Source organism: Bombyx mori, chromosome 13 (assembly GCF_030269925.1).
Source record: "Bombyx mori chromosome 13, ASM3026992v2".
NCBI classification, from domain to species: Eukaryota; Metazoa; Arthropoda; class Insecta; order Lepidoptera; family Bombycidae; genus Bombyx; species Bombyx mori.
Window position 1 is genome coordinate 17,471,682 of NC_085119.1, and position 22,630 is coordinate 17,494,311.

General features: G+C 42.2%; 1 protein-coding gene across 2 annotated transcripts in view; it reads left to right on the forward strand.

Moving 5' to 3' along the window:
- LOC101746988 (probable phospholipid-transporting ATPase IA) overlaps positions 1-22,630 on the forward strand; it is a 77,976-nt gene that overhangs the window by 49,342 nt on the left and 6,004 nt on the right. For both annotated transcript variants that reach the window (XM_012691761.4, XM_062671924.1), the window contains 20 exons: positions 1,916-2,099; positions 2,679-2,839; positions 3,645-3,842; positions 4,192-4,316; positions 4,703-4,849; positions 5,844-5,953; positions 6,397-6,570; positions 6,785-6,965; positions 8,582-8,755; positions 8,922-9,094; positions 9,167-9,298; positions 9,794-9,952; positions 10,641-10,997; positions 11,630-11,766; positions 11,847-11,967; positions 12,530-12,721; positions 13,371-13,489; positions 13,788-13,922; positions 14,393-14,491; positions 21,154-21,245. In XM_012691761.4, the coding sequence (XP_012547215.1) occupies positions 1,916-2,099; positions 2,679-2,839; positions 3,645-3,842; positions 4,192-4,316; positions 4,703-4,849; positions 5,844-5,953; positions 6,397-6,570; positions 6,785-6,965; positions 8,582-8,755; positions 8,922-9,094; positions 9,167-9,298; positions 9,794-9,952; positions 10,641-10,997; positions 11,630-11,766; positions 11,847-11,967; positions 12,530-12,721; positions 13,371-13,489; positions 13,788-13,922; positions 14,393-14,491; positions 21,154-21,245 (3,170 nt within the window). The remainder of the gene's footprint in view (positions 1-1,915; positions 2,100-2,678; positions 2,840-3,644; positions 3,843-4,191; positions 4,317-4,702; positions 4,850-5,843; positions 5,954-6,396; positions 6,571-6,784; positions 6,966-8,581; positions 8,756-8,921; positions 9,095-9,166; positions 9,299-9,793; positions 9,953-10,640; positions 10,998-11,629; positions 11,767-11,846; positions 11,968-12,529; positions 12,722-13,370; positions 13,490-13,787; positions 13,923-14,392; positions 14,492-21,153; positions 21,246-22,630) is intronic.

Below are 22,630 nucleotides of genomic sequence, written 5' to 3' on the forward strand. Positions count from 1 at the left end.
TGACATGTGTGACAAACACAAAATGACTGGTGTTATTTCCACGTACGTATGTAATGGTACTATCCGCTATTCACGACTAGAGTAATCTATAAAAGTGTAAATTGGAATTCCTGAACGTCGCCTCTTCATTTAAGGGACAACAAGGTCGAACACTTCCATATAGCACTCATAAATATTTACATACAATATTCGTGATTAGATCACCAGTACTGCACATTGTTTACGACGAACGATCAGACGCTTGGCTGCGTGCCCATCGAGCGTAAACTGAAATAAGGAATATTGCTACAGGCACTCAGTTATTTTGGAGTTTTTATTTTATTTTTCATTATTGCTTAGATGGGTGGACGAGCTCACAGCCCACCTGATGTTAAGTGGTTACTGGAGCCCATGGATATCTACAAAGTCAATGCGCCACCCACCTAAAGATATGTGGTTCCCGTATAATTACAACGGCTGCCCCAACCTTCAAACCGAAACGCATTAAACTGCTTCACGGCTGAAATAGGCGGGAGTCTCAGCATTCAATAGTTTACTAATTTTCTATGCCAGAACATTGCTGCATGTGTAAACTGGATATCTATATACCAGACAGATTTCAAGTAAACCCAGAGGCCAGTGGGATATAGCCCGCTTCCCACTTTGGAAATCTGTGAAGTAGGTTTATGTTTCCAATGGACGTCTTAGCCCTGACGCGATGTTGAAGCAACGCTTGTATTATTTTACAGTTGTGAGTGAATAGTGTGCTTAGCACACGGGCAGATTGTTTTTTTTTTATACCTACGCTGATAGCCTTGAGAGACCGTCAGCGTAATGGGGCATGTAGGTGAGCTCACGGGACTCAAACCGGGAGTGTTGCTAACACTGGCCCTAGCAAGGGCAGTGCTTCGCAGAATCTACTACCGGATTGGAAACGCGACCCACTGAGAAGATCCGGTGAGAAACTCAGTGGGCTTGTCTGTATCTGTGGGTTAATTTACTAGGGCAGATTGTACTAATCTCACCACGATATCGAGCATCTATAATGTCATAGCTAAAACTCGCAATCATCTTTGTCAAGAAATATCGATGTTCGATGTTATCAGGGCCAACCACATAAACATAATTATGTAAGGCTTCTATGATGATAGCTCTTATAATATAGTTTAATAAAATAAAACTAGAGTACATAATATATAAATTTATACTATTATTATTCGTAGGGTGGGAACTTCCACGGGCTAGCTCCAGATCTTGGTTATACCTTTAAAGCAGTCTTACATTCTTGAAGGGGAAAAATGAAAGACCTTACGTGTATTATTTCAATTCTGAATACAATGAAATATTTAGATGATATAAGTACCATGTCTCTGAAGGCATAGCGGAAATTCGGCTCGGCCGTGACGATCTCTTGTTAACAAGCGTCAAGGTCTGCTGCCCATACTGCCGCTCTCGTGTCCCGGCCAATATTACTTCAGGCACTAGAGATTTTTCAGGTTTTTGAGACTATCCCAATATGTATTTCGCAATTCAATAACTAATTTGTTTTGATTTAGTTTTCTGTTGAAGGCGGAAAGTCAAATTATGATAATGAGAGCCTCTAACTCATACACTTCAGCTATAATCTTTGGCTAAGAAAATTTTCCACCAATATAGTTGTGCATAGAGACATTTTTAAATATAAGGCAGGTTAGATAAAAGTCTTTTTGGTTTTTAATACTCCTTGACAGATAAATAGTAGTTTTACGGCTTAATCTCTTACTCCGATATTTTTTCATTTCTTTCCCGACCGCTTTGAGCACTTGTCAGTTTTCGTGGTGGCGTTCAAATTAAAGATGAGTCCGTACTATAAAACTGCCTTTTAATCGTGTTTACAATTCGACGGATGAGCATGATCAAATAAGTTAGTAGTGAATGAAGGTTTGTTTGTCCACAGCGTGCCGTCCTTCGTTCCCTTATTCCTGTTCGAGCAGTTCCGTCGGTATTCCAACTGCTTCTTCCTGTTGATAGCCCTGCTGCAGCAGATCCCTGACGTGTCGCCGACGGGACGGTGGACAACCCTCACTCCTCTCATACTCATACTGAGCGTTAGCGCCATCAAGGAGATTGTTGAAGATTTTGTAAGTATGTTTTTGTATTTACTGGTGGCAGGACCTCTTGTGAGTCCGCACAGGTAGGTACCACTACCCTGCCTATTTCTGTCGTAAAGCAGTAATGTGTTTTGGTTTGAAGAGTGGGGCAGCCGTTGTAACTATACTGAGACTTTAGACCTCATATTTCAAAGTAGGTGGCGCATTTACGTTGTATATGTCTATGGGCTCCATTAAACACTTAACACCAGGTAGGCTGTGAGGTCGTCCACCCATCTAAGCAATAAAAAAAAACATTTCAACCATAATGGAATACCATAGAAAATAATATTAATAAGGTCTTTGATTTTTTTAAACTAGTGTCTTCAATGTTTTCCCGCTAGTGTTCTGTTGTATTATGTTTTGTTATTAGTATTCTGCGACGTCTATATTAACTAAAGACGAAAATGTTAACAAATATGTGAAAACGATATTAAACTCTTTTGTTTTTGCCTATTTAAATATTGATAATGTAATTTAATTTCTTTTTAATTGAATTTAAGAAGAATACAGTAAATTAGACATTGTCATTTAAAGAGGTTGAAACGTAGAAGATGCAATTGATTACAGAAGCGGCACCGAGCGGACGACGAGACCAACCGCAGGCTGGTGGAGGTGCTGCGGGAGCGGCGCTGGGTCGCCATACGATGGGAGCATCTACAGATCGGCGACATCTGCAAAGTGCTCAACAACCAGTTCTTCCCAGCCGACCTGGTGCTGCTGGCCTCTAGGCACGTCTCACTCATATGTCTCGTGGATTTAACCACCCAGTCACCAGGTGCTCAGCGAAGCTCATAGCCAACCAGATTAATGCCAGTGAATGGAAGTGTGCACCAGCGGCATGCCGTGATGTCTATTAGCGCTTGGTCCTTCCTTTTTTTTTAGGTTAGATGCATTGAACGAGCTCATGGCCAAATTTTTATCTAAGCCCATAAACATCAACAACGTAAAACCGCCACTCGCCGTGAGACTCGCTCTAAGCCTTATTTCTATGGTACATCGGCTGCCCCACCCTTCAAACTGGAACTTATTACTGTTTCACGGTACAAATGGGCGGGCTCACAAGTCTCCCTACCACCAGTCCTTGTACGACGTTATCCCTTCGTCTTAGAAAGAATTCGTGAACATCGCTTATGTACGTATTCCATTAGAGCAGGGATTCCCAAACTTATTTTGTCGACTACCCACTTTGAGAAATTATATTTAGCGTCCCCATTTTTTCAGCTACCTACTTAATAACCACTATAACGAGGGCTCAGTCGGTGTTCAAGAGTTCTCCTAGATTAAATTACAATTCGCCTCCCAAGCCTCTACACAACGCCCCCATTTTTTTTCTGAGTCTTTTACTGCCCACCTTTAAGCCTGAAGCCCTTGCCCACTTTGGGAAAGGCTGCATTAGAGCAATCGGTACCTGCTTGCGGGACCCGCCATGGGTGCAGCGGGCGCCGCCTCCTGTAGGTCGCATCTCGTGCTCCGATACAATACTGAACTTGTCATCTAATCTCTGAACTTATCAAAAGAACAATGGTATTGCAGCGAGCCCCAGGGCATATCCTTCATAGAGACCAGCAACCTGGACGGAGAGACCAACCTGAAGATCCGGCAGGCGCAGCCCGACACGGCCCGCCTGGACGCCGCCCCCGCCCTGGCGGACTTCCGCGCCACCGTGCAGTGCGAGCCGCCCAACCGACATCTATACGAATTCAATGGATTGCTAAAGGAGGCCAATGTCAAGTAACTACTATACTGTTTCAATCCCACTTTTGTCGTGTTTTCCCTCAGGTCAATGTATCGCGAATTAAATGAATTGCTTGCTGAGTATGTGGTAATCGACACTGGAAACATTTTCTCTCTGGACCAATGTTGTTCAGAACTTGTATGTATATAAAGTTATCTGGGAATGTTCCTCCGTGCTAGCAGCCGCCGCGAGTGTATTCTATCCTTCATTGTTCTCTGTTTGAGGCGGTCCGTGTGCGCGGACAGGGTCCTTGTTTATTTGGAACAATTAGCACTGAACCGTTTATTACTAAATCATTTTGAAAGTTTACAAATAAAGTAATAATGGATTATGTGTCTTCTTCAGGACGCTGCCTCTGGGCTTGGACCAGATGCTCCTCCGGGGGGCGATGCTGCGGAACACGGCCTGGGTGCACGGCGTGGTGGTGTACACGGGACACGAAACTAAACTCATGAAGAATTCTACTAAAGGTACTAATAACGTCACTAGTACTACATTTCTTTAGTTACCTGGTCTTGGTGGTAGGACATCTTGTGCATCCACGCGGATAGGTACCACTACCCTGCCTATTTCTGCCGTGAAGCAGTAATGAGTTTCGATTTGAAGGGTGGGGCAACCGTTGTAACTATACTTGAGACCTTAGAACTTATATCTCAAGATGAGTGGCGCATTTATGTTGTAGATGTCTATGGGCTCCAGTAACCACTTAACACCAAGTGGGCTGTGAGCTCGTCCACCCATCTAAGCAATTAAAAAAAACTACAATGATTTAAGATCATGAGAGTTTGTTGTTTGCTCGGACACCGCGGCGGGCGGGGCCGTGCCCACTGTGTCAGTATAGAAGTTTGTCTTCCAGCCCCGTTGAAGCGCTCATCGATCGACCGCCAGACCAACACCCACATCTTGATGCTGTTCATCATCCTCCTGGCGCTGTCGCTGCTCAGCGCCGGCTTCAACGAGTTCTGGATGCGGAACCACAATGACTGGTATATCGGCCTCGAAGGTCAGTGTTAGTTTTAAGTCGAAGGATCTAAGATAATATATGGCCGGTTATAAATTCAATTTTCAAATTGAATCGAACCCTGCGCCGGAATGTGTGTCCGCGCAGTCACTGAGCCTTCCATTCGCGGCTTTGCGTAGGTTGTCGGCTGGCGCATTGGAAAATATAATATCATTATAAAAAAATAAAAACATGTATGATTCGGTGTAAAATATTTTAATCTAATTTAGTACAAAAACTTAAAGTATTAATCCTTGCTCCAATTAAGTCGCTGTGACTTAATTGGAGCAAGGATCACGACGATGTGAAAACTAGACAAGGGCGCGGTGCGGGTGCGGGGGGGGTCAGTCTCGGCCCTCGCCCCCCTCCCCGCGAACAACTAATGCTGCTGACGTCACGCCGACCACATGATCGCCATCACAGTAATCAGCCTCTATATCCATTGCCTTGGTGCATAATTACTCCCATTCTGTTTCTCTCGTTACATTTACTTTTTCATTAACGGGGTCAGCTATCCCTGTGAGGTTCCAACTCATTTCTGCTGGCAGCGTATCCCTGTGTCAAGGACTAGGCCACTTTGATGGTCCAGGACGGGCTCGCAGACGGAGTACAGAATGGCCTACTTTCCTTAATGTGATATCGATATTGAATTTCTTCAACTGCTTTGTTTTAATTTAATACCTTTGTCGTAAGTTGTGTAACTTCGGTTTTAGTATGCATTCTTCAAATTAAATTACTCTGACAAAACTAGATTGGCAAGCTTGCTTTCTTTGTAATTCATTATCAGCCTTCCCCTTCATAAAACAATACACGTAATAAGTGATTTTCCTAATTTTCGATATAAAACCATTTCGTCATTAAAAACTTTTGTGCGCGATGGTAAGAATGAACGTAACGTGGGAAGCGAAGGCCAACCGACAGCGTACCCGTCCGCCCCGCCCCCTCGCGCCCCCTCCCCCCCGCCAGCCCCTGGTCACGGCGCGTCCGCTTGTTCCAGAGGCGCAGAACGCGCACTTCGGGTTCAACTTCCTGACGTTCCTGATCCTGTACAACAACCTCATACCGATATCGCTGCAGGTCACCGCCGAGATAGTTCGCTTCTTCCAGGTCAGTACCACTACTTTTATTTGATCGCCTGAAGTTGAGAGGTTACCGATCCCTTCAAACGTCACAAGACAGACGCCGCCGTCCACCAGACCGGACACGAGGTTGATGTTCCAGTGTAATGTTTTAATAGAATCCAACAACACTGCACGCAGTCCCCGTCTGTAATGTGAACTATGTGTAAATTTGCTACTTATGATATGTCAGTGTCCAATAAGGAAGTACCTCCGCAGCCGTCCCACAGTACATCCAGCGGGTGATACATTACTCGGAGAATACTAAAGCCCGCGCTGCGGTGAAGGCCTTAGTCGCCTCACATCATCCACGGGAACCGAAATCTATCTAAGTCCTAGAGTCTAATTAAAGACCCAAAAAATTGGGTAAACATCCGTGGAGCACAGCTGTCCTTCCGACGCTAGCACTAAGCCGCTGTTCTCTCCGCGCAGGCCAAGTTCATCTCCATGGACAGCGAGATGTACGACCCGGCCAGCGACACGGCGGCCATGGCGCGGACCTCCAACCTCAACGAGGAGCTGGGCATGGTGCGCTACGTGTTCAGCGACAAGACCGGCACCCTCACGCAGAACGTCATGGTCTTCCACAAGTGCACCATCGCAGAGGTGCCTATGTCAGAGTCACTCGACTGAACGCGTGTTGTAATGCCTAAAAAATATCAAAATAACATTATACAATTAATTTTAAATTTTGTTACGCTTCAGTCCAGTAAATATTTTAGTAGAGTTATTTTCATATAATAATAAAACCAAATTAAAGTACCTAGTAGTTGCAAAAAAAGGCTGTCGATATCAAACTGTACCGCCCCCCTCGGCGCAGGTGATCTACAGCCGGCCGGGGCCCACGGAGCGGCTGGAGGACACGCCGCTGTACCAGAACCTGACGCGGGAGCACCCCACGGCGCCCGTCATCCGCGAGTTCCTCATCATGCTGGCCATCTGCCACACCGTCATCCCCGAGACCAAGGGGGACACCGTGGACTACCACGCCGCTTCCCCCGGTACCGCCTTACTCGCTTCCAAACATATATTTGTGACCTCAGGGTCACAGCGCTGCTACTGTTCCTTTGACAATTTAGGGCAACCTCGGTTTCTCATCATTTATAAATAACAATGGCAGCTTTCTATACAACATTTTACCTGACATCTATTTGAGGCGTCTTGAAACAAAAAAATACTAAAACGATAGGAATAACATAGCCTAAGCTTAATCAGAAATATTTTTGGTATTAGGACGTCACAAAAAAAAGATATCAACGTGTTTACTTTATAATTTGAGGTTATCTATCAATAAATAGATGTCTCTGATTTTTGTAGGCACGGACTATAACAAATTGAAAAAATAGGTAAATGATATGTTTAAATAACATTTTTCGTTTCCTTATCATAGATGAACCAAGGATACACTTATAATAGTACTCGAGTAGGTACCGTTAGCAATTGCAGAGCTACCTAGGTACATATACATACCTATTATATCGTTTGTTCTTTCTTCTTTGTAAATGTGTAAAAATGTGTGTCAGAGATAGGTACTTTTAACCCTTTGAACGAATTAGTCACATATTTGCGACAAACGAAGGCTTGCAAAGCTAATTTACTATAGTAGAATTATTTTGTCCGTGCAGTTTGGGTCATAAAAAATCGGAGCGGTGAAGCGAATATTTCGCTCTCTCTTCCACTCACGAGCCTTATGGACGGGCATATTCATGCGCATTATGTCAGTTGTTATACTGTTCAAATCATTGTCATCTGCAGTGCTGGCATTACTATTACATATTTAGTTATTTAAGTACTAATTGTAACAAAGGATAATTAATATTATTATTTTCATTTTAAATACTTTATGAATATTATTCATTATCAAAAAATATTGCTTTTTTGTCCCAATAGTATAAATGCCATCCTTTACAAATGTATTATACCGGAAGTACACAAAAATCGAATTAAAAGCTTATTAAAGTAACATTTTTTCGTGGCTTTGCCACGTAAATCTAACATCGTGTAAAAAACGAGCAAATAAAATGATGAAGTTTCGTTTATGTCTTAATCTAAGACGCCTTTTAAAACATTCAGGTAAAAAATTGCCATTGTTCTTTCACATCATATTACTTTTTACTTTATTGTCATTGAAAACGTGCAAATAGTATAGGGTCAGAGGTACTACCACTCCTGGAGACTAGAAATAGACACAACCGGTGCCACTATGGAAAGAAAATTTGCACTAACGTATGAAGAAAGTCGTGTAGTAACGTCCGCGGGACGTCGATGGGGAAGGTAGCTCGATCCAGTGGTCGGGTGGTACGTGGTGAGAATGGTCTCTGGAACTGTATTGAGGGTATACACAGTGGTCCCAGGTGCTGCGATGATCACTCGGAGATGACGCAACAGTCTTAGTCTCAGCACTGATAGTAGCTGACAATCCCACGCTGGGACCTTGAACTACAATTATCAAATAAATAACGTTTAATCCGATGCACCTCTTTGATTCGCATTTATCCGCTTGCTCTATTGTGAAAATAAATTGTGTTCAAAATTCGATGGATTTAATTATTAAACGGTATCAAATTAAAAGCAGTAAATAAGTGTAGTGCGGCATGTCCGCCTCGTGTGTGTGCAGACGAGCGCGCGCTGGTGACGGGCGCCGCGGCCTTCGGCTTCTCGTTCTGCACGCGCACGCCCAGCCACGTGCACGTGCGCGCGCTGGGGGACACGCTGCGCTACCAGCTGCTGCACGTGCTCGACTTCACCTCCGCCAGGAAGCGCATGTCCGTCATCGTGCGCACGCCGGAAGGTGCGCCCCCACACTCCGCTAATTACTTCCGCAATCAATTCATATTTGTATTACAATATTTTATCAAACGACTAAGTTTATTGTATTAAAAATAAAATTAAAATATTATAGTAACGCCGTCAATACATACCCAAATCTTGAGTACTATAGGCTGCCCCGTGTGCAGGGACCATCAAGCTGTACTGCAAGGGCGCGGACAGCGTGATCTACAGCCGGCTGTCCGGCGGAGACAGCGCGCCCTTCGCGGCGGCCACCCTGGCGCACCTGGAGCACTTCGCCGCGGAGGGGCTCCGGACCCTCGTGTTCGCCGTCGCCGACATCCCCGAGCAGGTCTACCAGGTGCGTGCCGGGCCCCGCCGCCCCCTCCGCCCCCTCGCTCGCATCCCATCACACCGTGATCTGTTCGAACAGGACTGGTCCAACACCTACCACAAGGCGAGCATCGCGATACAGGACCGCGAGCAGAAGATCGAGGAAGCTGCCGATCTCGTAGAGAACAACCTGAGGCTGCTCGGAGCCACTGCCATTGAAGACAAGCTGCAGGTGAGCGTGCCCCCTAACTACATACAAACAAGATCTACATTTGTTTGCCCACGCGAATACTTATTTATTCATTTTGCCAATTTCTGTTACCGTGTAGTCAGTCCGATTGAAAGTACGGGACAACTGCTTTGAGACATGTCTTGACGTTCATGGAGGACCAGCACATTGTGACCATCATGAAATTATCTATGTAATATAGGAGTAGAAAAGTTTATTACAAGACGATTATAACTAAAACGTAAATATTAAATACAATATGCGTTCAGTGTTAAAATTTATCTGTTTAAATTATTTAATGTTGAACGAATGCAATAGGTACACTGATGCATATCAACAAACAGATTATTGACAACGAGTTCGGTTGAACGTAACATTCGTGTGACGTCATTTGAGGCCAAAATAAATGGTTGAACGTACCAAAATAAGCTACGTTTGGCCGCGCGATATGTTACGTTGTACCGAGCACGTGAGTGCAGTGACGCGTGTGTGCGGCAGGACGGCGTGCCGGAGACCATCGCCGCGCTCCTGAAGGCCAACATCAACGTGTGGGTGCTCACGGGAGACAAGCAGGAGACCGCCATCAACATCGCGCACTCCGCGCGGCTCATCCACACCGCCATGCCGCTGCTCATACTCAACGAGGACAGCCTCGACGTCAGTGCTCACCCGCCCCCTCACCCACCCCCTCACCCCACTCGTCACTAACAACAATAAGCAATTCTATCTTCGGTCTCAACATTTCTTAAAGCTTCAAATATATTCAAGTTTTTTTTTGCTTAGATGGGTGGACGAGTTCACAGCCCATCTGGTGTTAAGTGGTTACTGGAGCCCATAGACATCTACAACGCAAATGCGCCACCCACCTTGAGATATAAGTTCTAAGGTCTCAGTATAGTTACAACAGCTGCCCCACCCTTCAAACTGAAACGCATTACTGCTTCACGGCAGAAATAGATGGGGTGGTGGTACCTACCCGTGCAGACTCACAAGACGTCCTACCACCAGTAAACTGCAGTTACTGCACGGCCACATGGTTGCTTGTTCCCTCTCCCGATAGGACAATGGCAAGAGACATGAAGGCCGCCGCACTTCGATGTCAGTTTTATTACATTGCTCACCACTCTTTAGTACATTTATAGATTATAATAGATAAGGGCGAGTTGACAATGTCACCGGCACGGCCAATCTTGCAACAAGTCGACACGAAATATTGTAGTGGTAGCTATAATGTAATGGAACTGCAATATTCTGCTTAAATACAATATACCGAAATTACAATTGTAATTTTTGATCCTGAGCCAACATAATAAGTTCCTTACAACGCAGTGTCGTGTCTCCCCAGGGCACCCGGGAGTCCATGTCGCGCCACGCCATAGACTTCGGAGACAACCTCCGGAAGCAGAACGACGTGGCGCTCGTCATCGACGGAAAGAGCCTCAAGTACGCGATGGGCTGCGACCTGAAGAAGGACTTCCTGGACCTGTGCATATCCTGCAAGGTGGTGGTGTGCTGCAGGGTGTCGCCCATACAGAAGGCCGAGGTGGTGGAGCTGGTGTCGGGCGCCACGGGGGCGGTGACGCTGGCCATCGGCGACGGAGCCAACGACGTGGCCATGATCCAGCGCGCGTCCGTCGGCGTCGGCATCTCCGGCGTCGAGGGGCTGCAGGCCGTCTGCGCCTCCGACTACAGCATCGCGCAGGTGCCGACACCCTAGCTAACAGTTCCAAGGCTCATTACTAGAGGTCGGAGTAGGTAGATTCATTTAAGGTCGTTGACGTCAAACGTAGAGGATAATATGGATATGCCTCCAAAATACCGGAACTTCATATTTATTGTGATATTTGTTCCGGAATTTTGAAATTAGCATAAATCTGTGTTTAAGGTGAAAAACGTATTAATAATATTAATCTACGCTAACTAATGGTGAAAGAAATCAGTATTTTAATATAATTTATACAAAAACGCCTTGGAATCGTTACACCGTATTTTGTCCCTTTCTGTTGAATTAGAAATGACGCTTGTCAGTATGAGACAAAACTTAGACAGGGCTTTTTGTTACTTTATCTCATAAATATAGAAATTGTATCCGATGACGATTAAAAATATTTTTTTACAATTAAAAAAAAAATGATTATGGATAAAATGGCATGTCCATATTATAATATCTTGACGCAAGTATATAAAGTCAATCTACCTACTCCGACCACTGCTCATTAAATACAAATCCAAGTATTTAAATAGAGCCAACCAGTTAAAACAATATGGAGATAACTACTAAAGCCACAAACTGTTATCCATGTACTGTTCATTAAGAACATGTATTGTTCCTAGTTCCGTTTCCTGCTCCGCCTGCTGCTGGTGCACGGAGCCTGGAACTACTCGCGAATCAGCAAACTCATTCTGTATTCATTCTACAAAAACATCTGTCTGTACGTCATCGAACTGTGGTTCGCCATATACTCTGCTTGGTGAGTATCCCGCGCCCCCCGCCCCCCGGGGCCGCACCCCGCCCCCCGCGGTGCCGTGCAGTGACGCGTTCCGTCGGCAGGTCGGGGCAGATCCTGTTCGAGCGGTGGACCATCGGCTTCTACAACGTTATCTTCACTGCGCTGCCACCCTTCGCCATCGGACTCTTCGACAAGCTGTGCTCACCGGAGATCATGCTCAGGGTAAGTTGAACTGGACCAAATCTCTATTAAACTGGTTAATTATTATATTTACTGCGCTAACTGTTTGTACAATAAACATAATCGTACGCAACATCTGAGCGACAGGGACCGCATGAGCACGTCGTATTGTACCAGTGTTCATTGTTGTATATATTTTCAGTGGCTTCCCTCGGCGCGCTGCCGTAGTGTACTTGTACTTATACAAACTTGTTCATTGTTAAAAATTAATATAACATATTAAAAAGATACGTCATATGTGTTCACGTTCAGCTTCTAACACATACAGAGAGCGAGAGAGACAAATTAACTACACCGCGGCTGTCCATGGTCCTCACATTAAATAGAATAATCTATGTTTTGATGTGATGAAGCTCTGTACACCCAAGGAGCACCAAGAAAAAGTCCGGTTTCGGTAGGCAGCGGATTGGTCAGTAGGCAGCGTCTTGGCTCTGCCCCTAGCATTGCTGAAGTCCATAGGCGACGGTAACCACTCACCATCAGGTGGGCCGTGTGCTCGTCTGCATACAAGGGCAATAAAAAAAGTTGTGGACGGTTCTTGCAGCACCCCATCCTGTACATCCCGTCGCAACAAGGGCTGCTGTTCAACGTGCGCGTGTTCTGGGTGTGGGCGGTCAACGCGCTGCTGCACTCCGTGCTGCTGTTCTGGCTGCCCGTGGCGCTCGCCGACCACCACGTGCTGTGGTCCTCGGGCAAGGACGGCGGCTACCTGGTGCTGGGGAACCTGGTCTACACCGTGCGTATCCTCCGGTGGTGACTGTGTACCTCCAAGATATATCCCAAGATTGTGTCGCCATATAGAAGTGCCATAGTGCTTAGTTCCTACAGTTCATTCGCGCTAAGAATGCAGTGAATCATCAGTGCAACTGCAAGGTAAAGGTGTATGAATTCAAGTGGTGTTAAAATTCAAACAAATTATATTTTTATAGATTAAGTTTAATGATTTAAAAAAATAAACTTAAAATTTAATAATGCATGCATTTGCTGTTTTTTGTATTATGCTGTCCACAGTCACATTTAAATCAGACTGTATAAAATACAAAAAAAAAATTGTAAATTACTTTTGTCTCTCCGCTATGAATTACCGAACCACTTTTATTTTTACGGATTGGTGAGGTATTAATTTTTTTTAAATATAAATCAGGTAACACAATTACAGGACACAACCGCCGCGTTTGAAGCTATGCCTTCAACTGGTCACTGTGTACTTGACCTTGTAATTTGAGAAGATTTGATTGGTTAGGGGCGGGGCTAGGCCGGCGAACAAAGATGACTCACTGCATTCTTAACGCGAACTATAATGTACATACGGAATAGCAGCATGTCCGCAGTGCAAGAAGAACGTTGTTAATGATTAACTAAAATCAATAATTATTTATTTCCAGTACGTGGTTCTGACCGTGTGTCTCAAAGCCGGGCTGGCCACGCACTCGTGGACGTGGGTCACGCACGTCTCCATATGGGGGTCCTTAGCTCTTTGGCTGCTATTCTTACTTATATACAGGTCAGTAACATAACGACTCGCGCATTACACGACAACTCCCAGCTAGAACCCTCCCTCGCCCCCCTCAGCGACATTCAGTGACAGTGACAACTCAGTGACATTAAACAAATGATATGTTCCTTGTGGTTGATGCAGGCAATGGAACACAAATAAAGACGCCTGGTCGCGGCCTCCAACATACTACAGTGCGGCGCGGACACACTCACGTCTTCTGCTTGACTTAAAGTACCACAGTCTCTGGTCTTCTTCGACAAACTTTCGTGTCACCTTCATAAAGCATAAATCTTTGTTTTGACAGTAACATATACCCAACGATTCTGATCGGAGCCGTGATGCTGGGCATGGACCGGATGGTGTTCGGCTCCCTGGTCTTCTGGTTCGGCCTCATCCTCATCCCGATAGCGACCCTCATACCGGACCTCGTCGTCACCGTGTAATTATACAATTATCATTATTATCAACTATATAATCATCAGAGCAAACTCCGTCCGTTTCTCCCATCTAGAACTGTCGCCTTCGTCTACAGCGCGATGTTTCCCGAGCGCTGGGTCTTGTCTCTCTTCAAACGAAGCTTGAGGACAGACCTCAACGGTAGGCAGCGGCCTGCCCCCTATCATTGCTGATGTCCACGAGCGACGGTCCCCAGTGACCATCAGGCGAACCGTTTGCTCGTCTGCCTACAAGGGTAATAAAAACCCGCACACGCGCTAATATAACGTACATCCAGTATTATAATAATCGTTTAATTCAGCGGGAATTGGAACGTATAGACAGAGCCTCTGACGTCATCTGTTACTATAGTGCGCTCTCTGTCTAGCCTGAATACAGAAGCTATTAACTTTTCATTAATTACTTTAAAACTGATTGAGACTCACCGCGTCTCACGCGACCCGCCCGTTACAGCGTGCGCAACTCCGCCTTCAAATCCGCCACCGAGGCCGTGCGGGAGAGCGAGCTGAAGCAGCGCGCGCCGCCCGCCCTGCTGGCCCAGCCGCGACACTCGTAAGTGCTCATAGATACTCACGCCCCCGACCCGCCATACTTTACAGTATTTGCTAATATTCCTCTTTAAAACGATATCGAATTCTAGAACCTTTGATTTTAGACCTTATAAGCGGGTCGTAAAAGTTAATTAGAGAAACCGTTTAGCTGAGTGACTGAAATCGTTCTAACTCTTGTTTGAGGCCGCGTGACATAATAGCCACTCTTGTTTTATTTACAAACAGAAAACTAAATATATAATGTATAAAACAACATGTAAATACTCAGAATTGGCGCCACAGATTATATATGATACAATATGTTTCTATAAAGATTCCAATCTTATAAATATATTGTATCAACTAAACTTTAATCCAAGTTATTTGTGATTATTTTGTTCGAGCTTTAAGATAAAAAATATTAAACGTACACATAATGAAGATAAGATCTACAAATATAAGATTCTTCTAACCGTTACAAATACAATAGCAGAACATCAACATAGACCCGTGTCCAGTTTGTCCGTAGAGTGGCCCGGGTAGTGCATGTGTTTATGCGTTTGGAATTATTAATTATAACATATAATGCTATATGCAGCCACATGAGTACCAATAATATAATCTAACATTTCATAATTTTTCATTTTCACCAACATTTTACATAGGTATCACGGTTAGAAAGAAAAAAAATTTTAAAAAATTGGCAATTTTTTTCTGTAAACACTGGAGAACACAAATGTAGATATTTTATAAAATGTATATGTTACTGTATTTATTTATTTTGGTATTGAATTTAGCACAATAATATTATTATGATTGCATGTGCACCTCTGGGAACCACATGTAATTGAAATGTACTTACATTACTATGACATGTAAGTTTGTAGAGAGATGGTCAGGGATGAGGGGCGACGATAAAGCGCGATACATGTGTGGGCTCAAAACGGTCGATGATAAGCTTTACCTCTCGATATCGTGGATTGGCTTTATTGCAATCATAATTGCGTTTACTATTGTAAATGTATATGTATGTATGATCGGTTTTATTTTATTTAGCCTTATGTCTGTATATCCACAACTGTGTCGTATTATTGTTACCTGGAGCTAAATTTACACCTTTTTTGATTGGTAACCCCATTTTGGAATTGTGTTGCTGTATTTTCGACGAAAAAAGCACTAAGCTTTTGTCCGAATTATTTAATAAAAAATGGATATGCAGACGAGGTGAATTTTGAGCATTAGTGAGCACGTTATTTAGTCCCGTTTTTAGTTCGCTTTGCATCCCACCCTCCCCCCGCACCCCGCGTGCACTCGTGCCGTGTCTGTCTGTACATCGAGCAGGCTGTGTCGCTCTCGCATTCAGTTTGTTAAAATTTTGATTATTAAAAGTATATAACAATACATGGCGATTTAAAGATACAGAGCATAGTCGACTAAAGTAACGCGTATATAGAAAGAGAGCGAGAGAGAGAGAGAGAGAGAGACAGACAGAGCTTGGCGCGAGTGCAGGCGCGTGCTGACGTTGTGTTGTGGCCAGCGAGTGCCGCGGCGAGCCCGTGGGTCTGCGCTGGAGGCGGCGCCACGTGCAGCCCGCCCCCGCGCCGCCCGCCCCGCGCCCGCCCTGGATCCGCGACGCGCACGTCATTTGACGCGCGGCCGTCGGCGCAACCGGACCCCCGATAGGGACCCGCGCCGCATCGTCTCACGATGCGAGCGGGCCTACGACTGATTAGTTAGTCTCGATAGTTCGTCACTCGTCTTTTGTACAAATTTTGTTAAACAATATTTACAAACGCTTACTGTTACTTCCCTTATTTCGGTCGGTAAGAGTTTGTAAATTAAATGTTGTGTGTAAGTTATTAAGTTATTCTACAGATGCATTCCCATTAGACTAACTTATTGTGATATTTCAAGATGGCGGCACGTCACGTGTTGGTTGAGACGAAAGGCTGCTGTCAAACGGTAACTTTTGTTTTTATCGGTGGGTGCGCCCGGCGCGCTCCAGGTGTGCCCCCGGTGTACGTCCGGGGCGCTCCGGGTGTGCCCCCGGTCTTCGCTAGATTCTCTTCCTATATTAAGATTTTACAAAGAGTGAACTTTTTTAATAAAGCTTTTAGAATAATATAATTTGATATATTTAATAGAAACGATGCCCTTTAAGTCATCATCGAAACGATGCCTCAATGTTTTACTATATATCTCTTTTTCTTTTATACAATTTAAGTGAGAGCTTTGATGTGCTGCTTCAAAATAAATCAGTTACTTATGAAATCCATTATGTTCACAAAAAAAAGCATAACCATGGTATTTCGCAGATCGTAAGATATGGTTGAAGCAGACCGATGATGTCCACTCTCTAATGCTATCAATTGTACCGATAGTTCGAACGCAATCTGCATTGTTTGTTGTTCATTTCCAAAAACAATTTTTGTACATGGCCGCTTTATTGGAAACCATACAAATACGTATTTTTAGACCTCGCCATATTTAGTATAAAAGCTTAGCGTCAACATTGGTTTTCTAAATAAAATTAGTTATTAATAAGGGCTCTCTTCAACAACGTCCGCCTCCTAAGGCTTCCTTAACTTAAAATACATTTAATGTAATTAGACATGAGAATATATGAAACGAATCAAATTAACCAGTCTGTAATATTTGTTAGTATTTTCATTAGAATATGATCGTGCTATACAGAACAACCAACAATCAAAGGAGAATCAGTTTGCACACGAGAACTCTTTACACTTCTGTTCCTTGTGTTTATAGCGAGTTTTTTAACGTTCTCGATAGCGTAAAAGTTAACTTGAATTTGTACGGAGTTGGAATGTTTACCTACGTTTGCCGCTAGGGGCGCTGTTTTAGAATCACACTGCACCCACACGTATAGACGGGCTGTCGATAACGACATTCTAATTTATTTACTCCATTAACGCCTTGCTCGGAATAATCAATTTTCCATTAATGTAATATTCAACTGGAATTCTTAACTTTTTCTGGAAAATGTTTTTTGAATTTTCATTACAAACTGATTTTCGCAAAATTGATGTTTTCTCTGCACAACGGAGTGGAGTGGGATTTGTAAAGAGCTAGAAACTTAATACGCTAGATGATTAACAAAATTAAACGCCTATGGTGTTCTTAAAGCAATAATTTGTCGCATACTGAATTCCATAGTGGCACCATTTAAAATGATTAGTAGCGATAATATATTAAATTCATAGCACAGGAATTTAAAACTCCCACTAAATCGCAAATCATAAGCAGTAAGAAACTCACGTATGCTCTGTAACTTGTGCCAGTACTGAGTTTAGTTGTGAATTTAGTTGTGAAAACGTCAAACGCAGGACGCAATGCTGCGTGTCTCAAGGAGAAACCTAAAGGTTTTTCTAATCCATTCATAAAATCTCGCAGGTAGATACAAGACTCATCCCGTGCGGCATCTGATTTTATTTGTGTTACTATACTAACAGTACCTATACAAAATATGTGTTCGCCCAATGATCGAAACTAGACTATAATCTCTTGACACCTCAAGACTTCGATTCAGTGCATGTATTACAATTCCTGTTTTGGTTCGTTTTTGATATTTTTTATTGTAACGTTGGGGTAAATAGACTGTTTCCAAAAAAATAATAATTACAAAATCTCATCGGTAGCTAATAAAATTAAGTAAAACCATTGCCTATTTATATATAAAATAAGTTATCCGTGCTAGGGTTCACGTTCTACCTCCCGCCTTCCGTTTTTGGGAAAGGTTCAATTCATTCCTGGTTGAATTAAATTCAACTAAATTAGAAGATATATAGATAGATATGTACAAATAATTTTCGCATCGAACGTATCTCAGTGCGGATCGTGACTTGTTTTATTGTTGCTAGTTTATTAAATAAATGACTTGAGTGTAAATGTTGTTTGTTATTTGTATACAGATTGTATTTAAAAAATCAGCAATAGTTCTTTTAAGATTGACATAAGGCATAAATTATGCGCACTTTGTTTGTTAATGGATATAAATGAAATAAATAACAATTTTAGCTATTTTGGACAAACAAAAATCTTCACGATTTACCCGCAACTTTTTATACGGTTTTATCAATTGGCAACATTATATTTTTATCAACGTGTTACCGTACTTGCGACTCTGTACCTCGCCAATAATATTCTCGATAATGTCGTATGACTAGATTTTTGTAGTCTTTTTGAGGTCACTATTTCTGACTAACTGACCAACGCCCTAAATGTGAATTCTCTCACATGTTGGTATAACTCAGGGCAGTCAATTGTTTGTTTGTTAATATCGTATAAAGGCGATTTTGACCAAAAGATATGCAGTGTACAAACAACATTTATTTATATGTATATAAAAACGAATTCTAAAATTGTTAAATATAACTATACACATGTGTATGTACATCTTCCTATTGTTGTTGTTTTGTGTAAAATATGTCGATAATAAACGGCTATTGTCAGATGCAATTGTGTAGTACTTTATCCTGCGTTGTAACCTGCGCTGTATTATAATTTGCTTTTTCGATCCTTTATTGTAATTCAAAAATATGACGCACTTCATTGACATACAAATTAGATACACATATACATTGTATATTTTTCGCTTCGAATTATACGCCACATAGAGATAATGCCTTGTAAAAAAAAAAGTCTTTACACTACACGGATTTTAGTGGGAATTCGTATTTTTATCTAGTGACCGAGACAATAGAAAATATCATTAATTACATGTTGTAGAGTTGCTTTTCGAAATCAAGTCACGACTCTTAGTGGGGCGTAAAGCAAAGAGAGTTGATTAAATATGTGGATAGGGACGGAAGGGCGGCATCCACGTGTAGGATGTGGGCTGCGGTGACCACTATACATCAGTGTGGACGAGAGCTCGTCTGCTCCTTTAAATAATTTGTTAAAAAAACATTCACAGTGCTATCTGTGTCCTTTAATTTAAAATGTGTATAAAAGGATAGTCAAACAATCATTGCCAATTTCTGAAACTAACTAAAAAAACTTTAATTAATAAATAATAAATAAGGTTTTAATTTTAGTTATAAAAAACCTTATTTATTTAAAACTAGCGGCCCGCCCCGGCTTCGCTTGGGAAGTAGCGCACGCGATGTAAAGAATTTTACGTAATTTTGTTAACACATTGGGTTACATTATTGGAGTTTCAGTAAATATCCTTAATTTTTTTGAAAATATAATAAATATAGCCTATGTCACCCAGGGATAACGTAGATTTCCAACAGTGAAAGAATTTTTTAAATCGGTTCAGTAGTTTCGGAGCCTATTCAATACAAACAAACAAACAAATGTTTCCTCTTTATAATATTAGTATAGAAGTATAGATTAAACATAAACACATAACAATATTTGCAAACACACACACACGTCTCGTCTCTCAAATATTAAAACATGAAATGTGATAATAAATAATTGACTGTACTTTAACGGTTTCATTTCGCGTGTAGTAGTTTCATTTTAAACTGTCACTGTCACACGTCATAGTTAAAAAATTGAAATGTACGTTTTTCTACACAAAAGACTTGTCAGAAACTAATCAAATAAATAATTTACCGCAGTTTGAGTAACCAATAGACAAAATTAACGGAGTTTGTATAACTAAAATGATAAAAGCGAGATTAAACCGTAAAAGTCGTTACAATTACGCGCGAAAACCGAAGCAAATGACATGAAATTTAGTGTTGCTAATGTGTCAAAGAAGTGTCGATAAGTGTCCAATTCAATTTAAGTATGTACGAGTCTGTTACTCGCCTGGAACTCTGAGTAGTCGGCGTACAGTAGACAAAAGATCGTCCTCTTGTATTTATGTAACAATTTTTTTTTAAATACTTAATATTTTGAAGAAATTAAGATGGAAGAATTACGACTTTATCGACTATAGTATTATTATAGTCCTTGTGGATATTACACATTTTGGCTCTCAAATAGTGTTCTGTTTTCAACAAAACCAGTGAACTAACTTCACGTAACTAATAAATGTAATTTATTGTTCGTATATCTTTCACAGGTGTCGGATTCTTATTTCGCTTTAAATCGTTCCTTAGATCAAAATTGATGTGTTTAATACTTAAATAACGTTTTGTTTCATCCGAAATTAGAAACGGCCGTTCGAACTGAAGTGTTCTTAAATATAAAATGAAATGTAGATGTTGTATTTTTGAAACGATTTCCTAACAATTACTGTTTATGTAGTATTGAAGTATTTACATGTGTGTGACTAACGCATGGTGATTGTCCCCCGGAACAGCGTGGCGGAGGCCGCGCATGCGCTCGTCAGGCTAGCTCAGTGTAAGTACGGGCATGGCTTCAGCATTAACGCTTTTGCTTCTTAATTACGCTTAACGCTTCATACACACAGTTTAAATGGTCCACAACAGAACTTTAAAATAATGTCTTGCACATTATTTTATTATGGCGGTCCGTTCGTGACTTAATGATGATTTAAGTGAAGCTGATTTAACAGCAAGAGTTCGTTGATGACCATGTAAATTGTTGTTTAACACTTCACGCTTTTTGATTTTACGATACACGAGGGGGGAATAGGGCTATTCGTCATAGTGTTAGAGAGGAGGGTAGTCGGGAGGATTGTAAGGGTTGTCTTGTGAATAGCGTTGAGTAGCGAGTGTAGTAGTGACCGCGAGGTGTGTGTGGCAGCCTCACGGAGACGGCGCGGCTGCTGCAGAACGTTCGCAGCGTGTTCACTCGGCGCTCCACCTCGCGGGCCGCCGTCGAGCTAGAGCTCTCGCGTGAGTACACGCCGCGCCGCACACACGCGCACAGACACGCGCACACACAAGCACACATACACGCACACATATTCCACCTCCATTTCACGTCATGGGGATGTTGATAAAAAAAATCACTTAGCCTTTAAAATAGGGGTTAAAGTATGAAATTGCCGTCAATTCGAATTGACATAGAACCTTCATGGTGTGATATTTTTGAGTGAAACTCTTTTCAAATGGTACCTATGAGGTTCTTCTTTTAAAAAATATGCAACTTTCGATTATCGACTCTCAGTTGTTTTTTTTTTATTCAGCTTAGTCAAGAAAGATGGATACTTCGAAAATTCGAGCGATTTTTAATACGAGTTCCGACGCGGAACTAACGCTGCAGAAACAGCTCGCAATATTGCGTTTGGAGAGAGGACTGCTAATGAACGCACCGTGCGTTTTATGTTTAACCGCTTCATGATGAAAATTTGATTTGAAGAACGAGCCACGTAGAAAACCCCCTGCACATGTGAATAACAATGAATTGAAAGAGATGGTGGAAGCCGATAGACAAACTATCCAGGAATTAGCGGCATGGTTTAACGTTACCTTACCGACAATCAATATTGACTCATTTGCGTCAAATCAATAAAATAAAATAAATATGAAAAATGAGTGCCTTATGATTTGACTGATCTGCAGAAGGAAACGCGTGTTGAAACTTGTGTTGTTTGTTCAATAGATACAGAAATGAAGAATATTGGATCGAATTGTGACATGTGATGAAAAGTGGATTTTTTTACGATAACCGTAAGCGAAAAATGCAATGGCTGACCCCAGGTCAAACGCCGCAACAGTGTCCTAAAGCAAAGCTTACCAACATAAAGTAACTGATTGGTGGTCTCAGCATAGTGATATTTACTATAACTTTCTCCGATCTAGTCAAGAAATAACGGCAGATGTCTGAACAATGATAGCAAAACTTGAAGTGAAACAGTCCCGAATCATGAATCGATCTTCATCATTATTGCTTCATGATAAAGCGAGACCTCATACAGCACGAGAAACCGTTTTAACTCTACAAGAACTGCAATTAGAAATCATTCATCACCCTCCGTATTCGCCAGACCTTGCTTGCTCCAAAGGACTACAATTTTTTTCGTGATTTGGACAATTTTCTACGTGATTAAAAGTTTTCTTCCCAGGAGGCAGTACAAAATGCTTTCACACAGTTTGTACAATCTAGATCACCAGAGTTCTATCGCAAAAGCATAAATGACCTTCCTATTATATGGCAGCAATGTATAGATAATAATGGTAGATATTTTGATTAAATAAATATATTAAATGGAAAAAAAAAACTAATTTCAATTTTTCAGTACAAATCGGCAATTTCATACTTTAACCCCTAAATACAT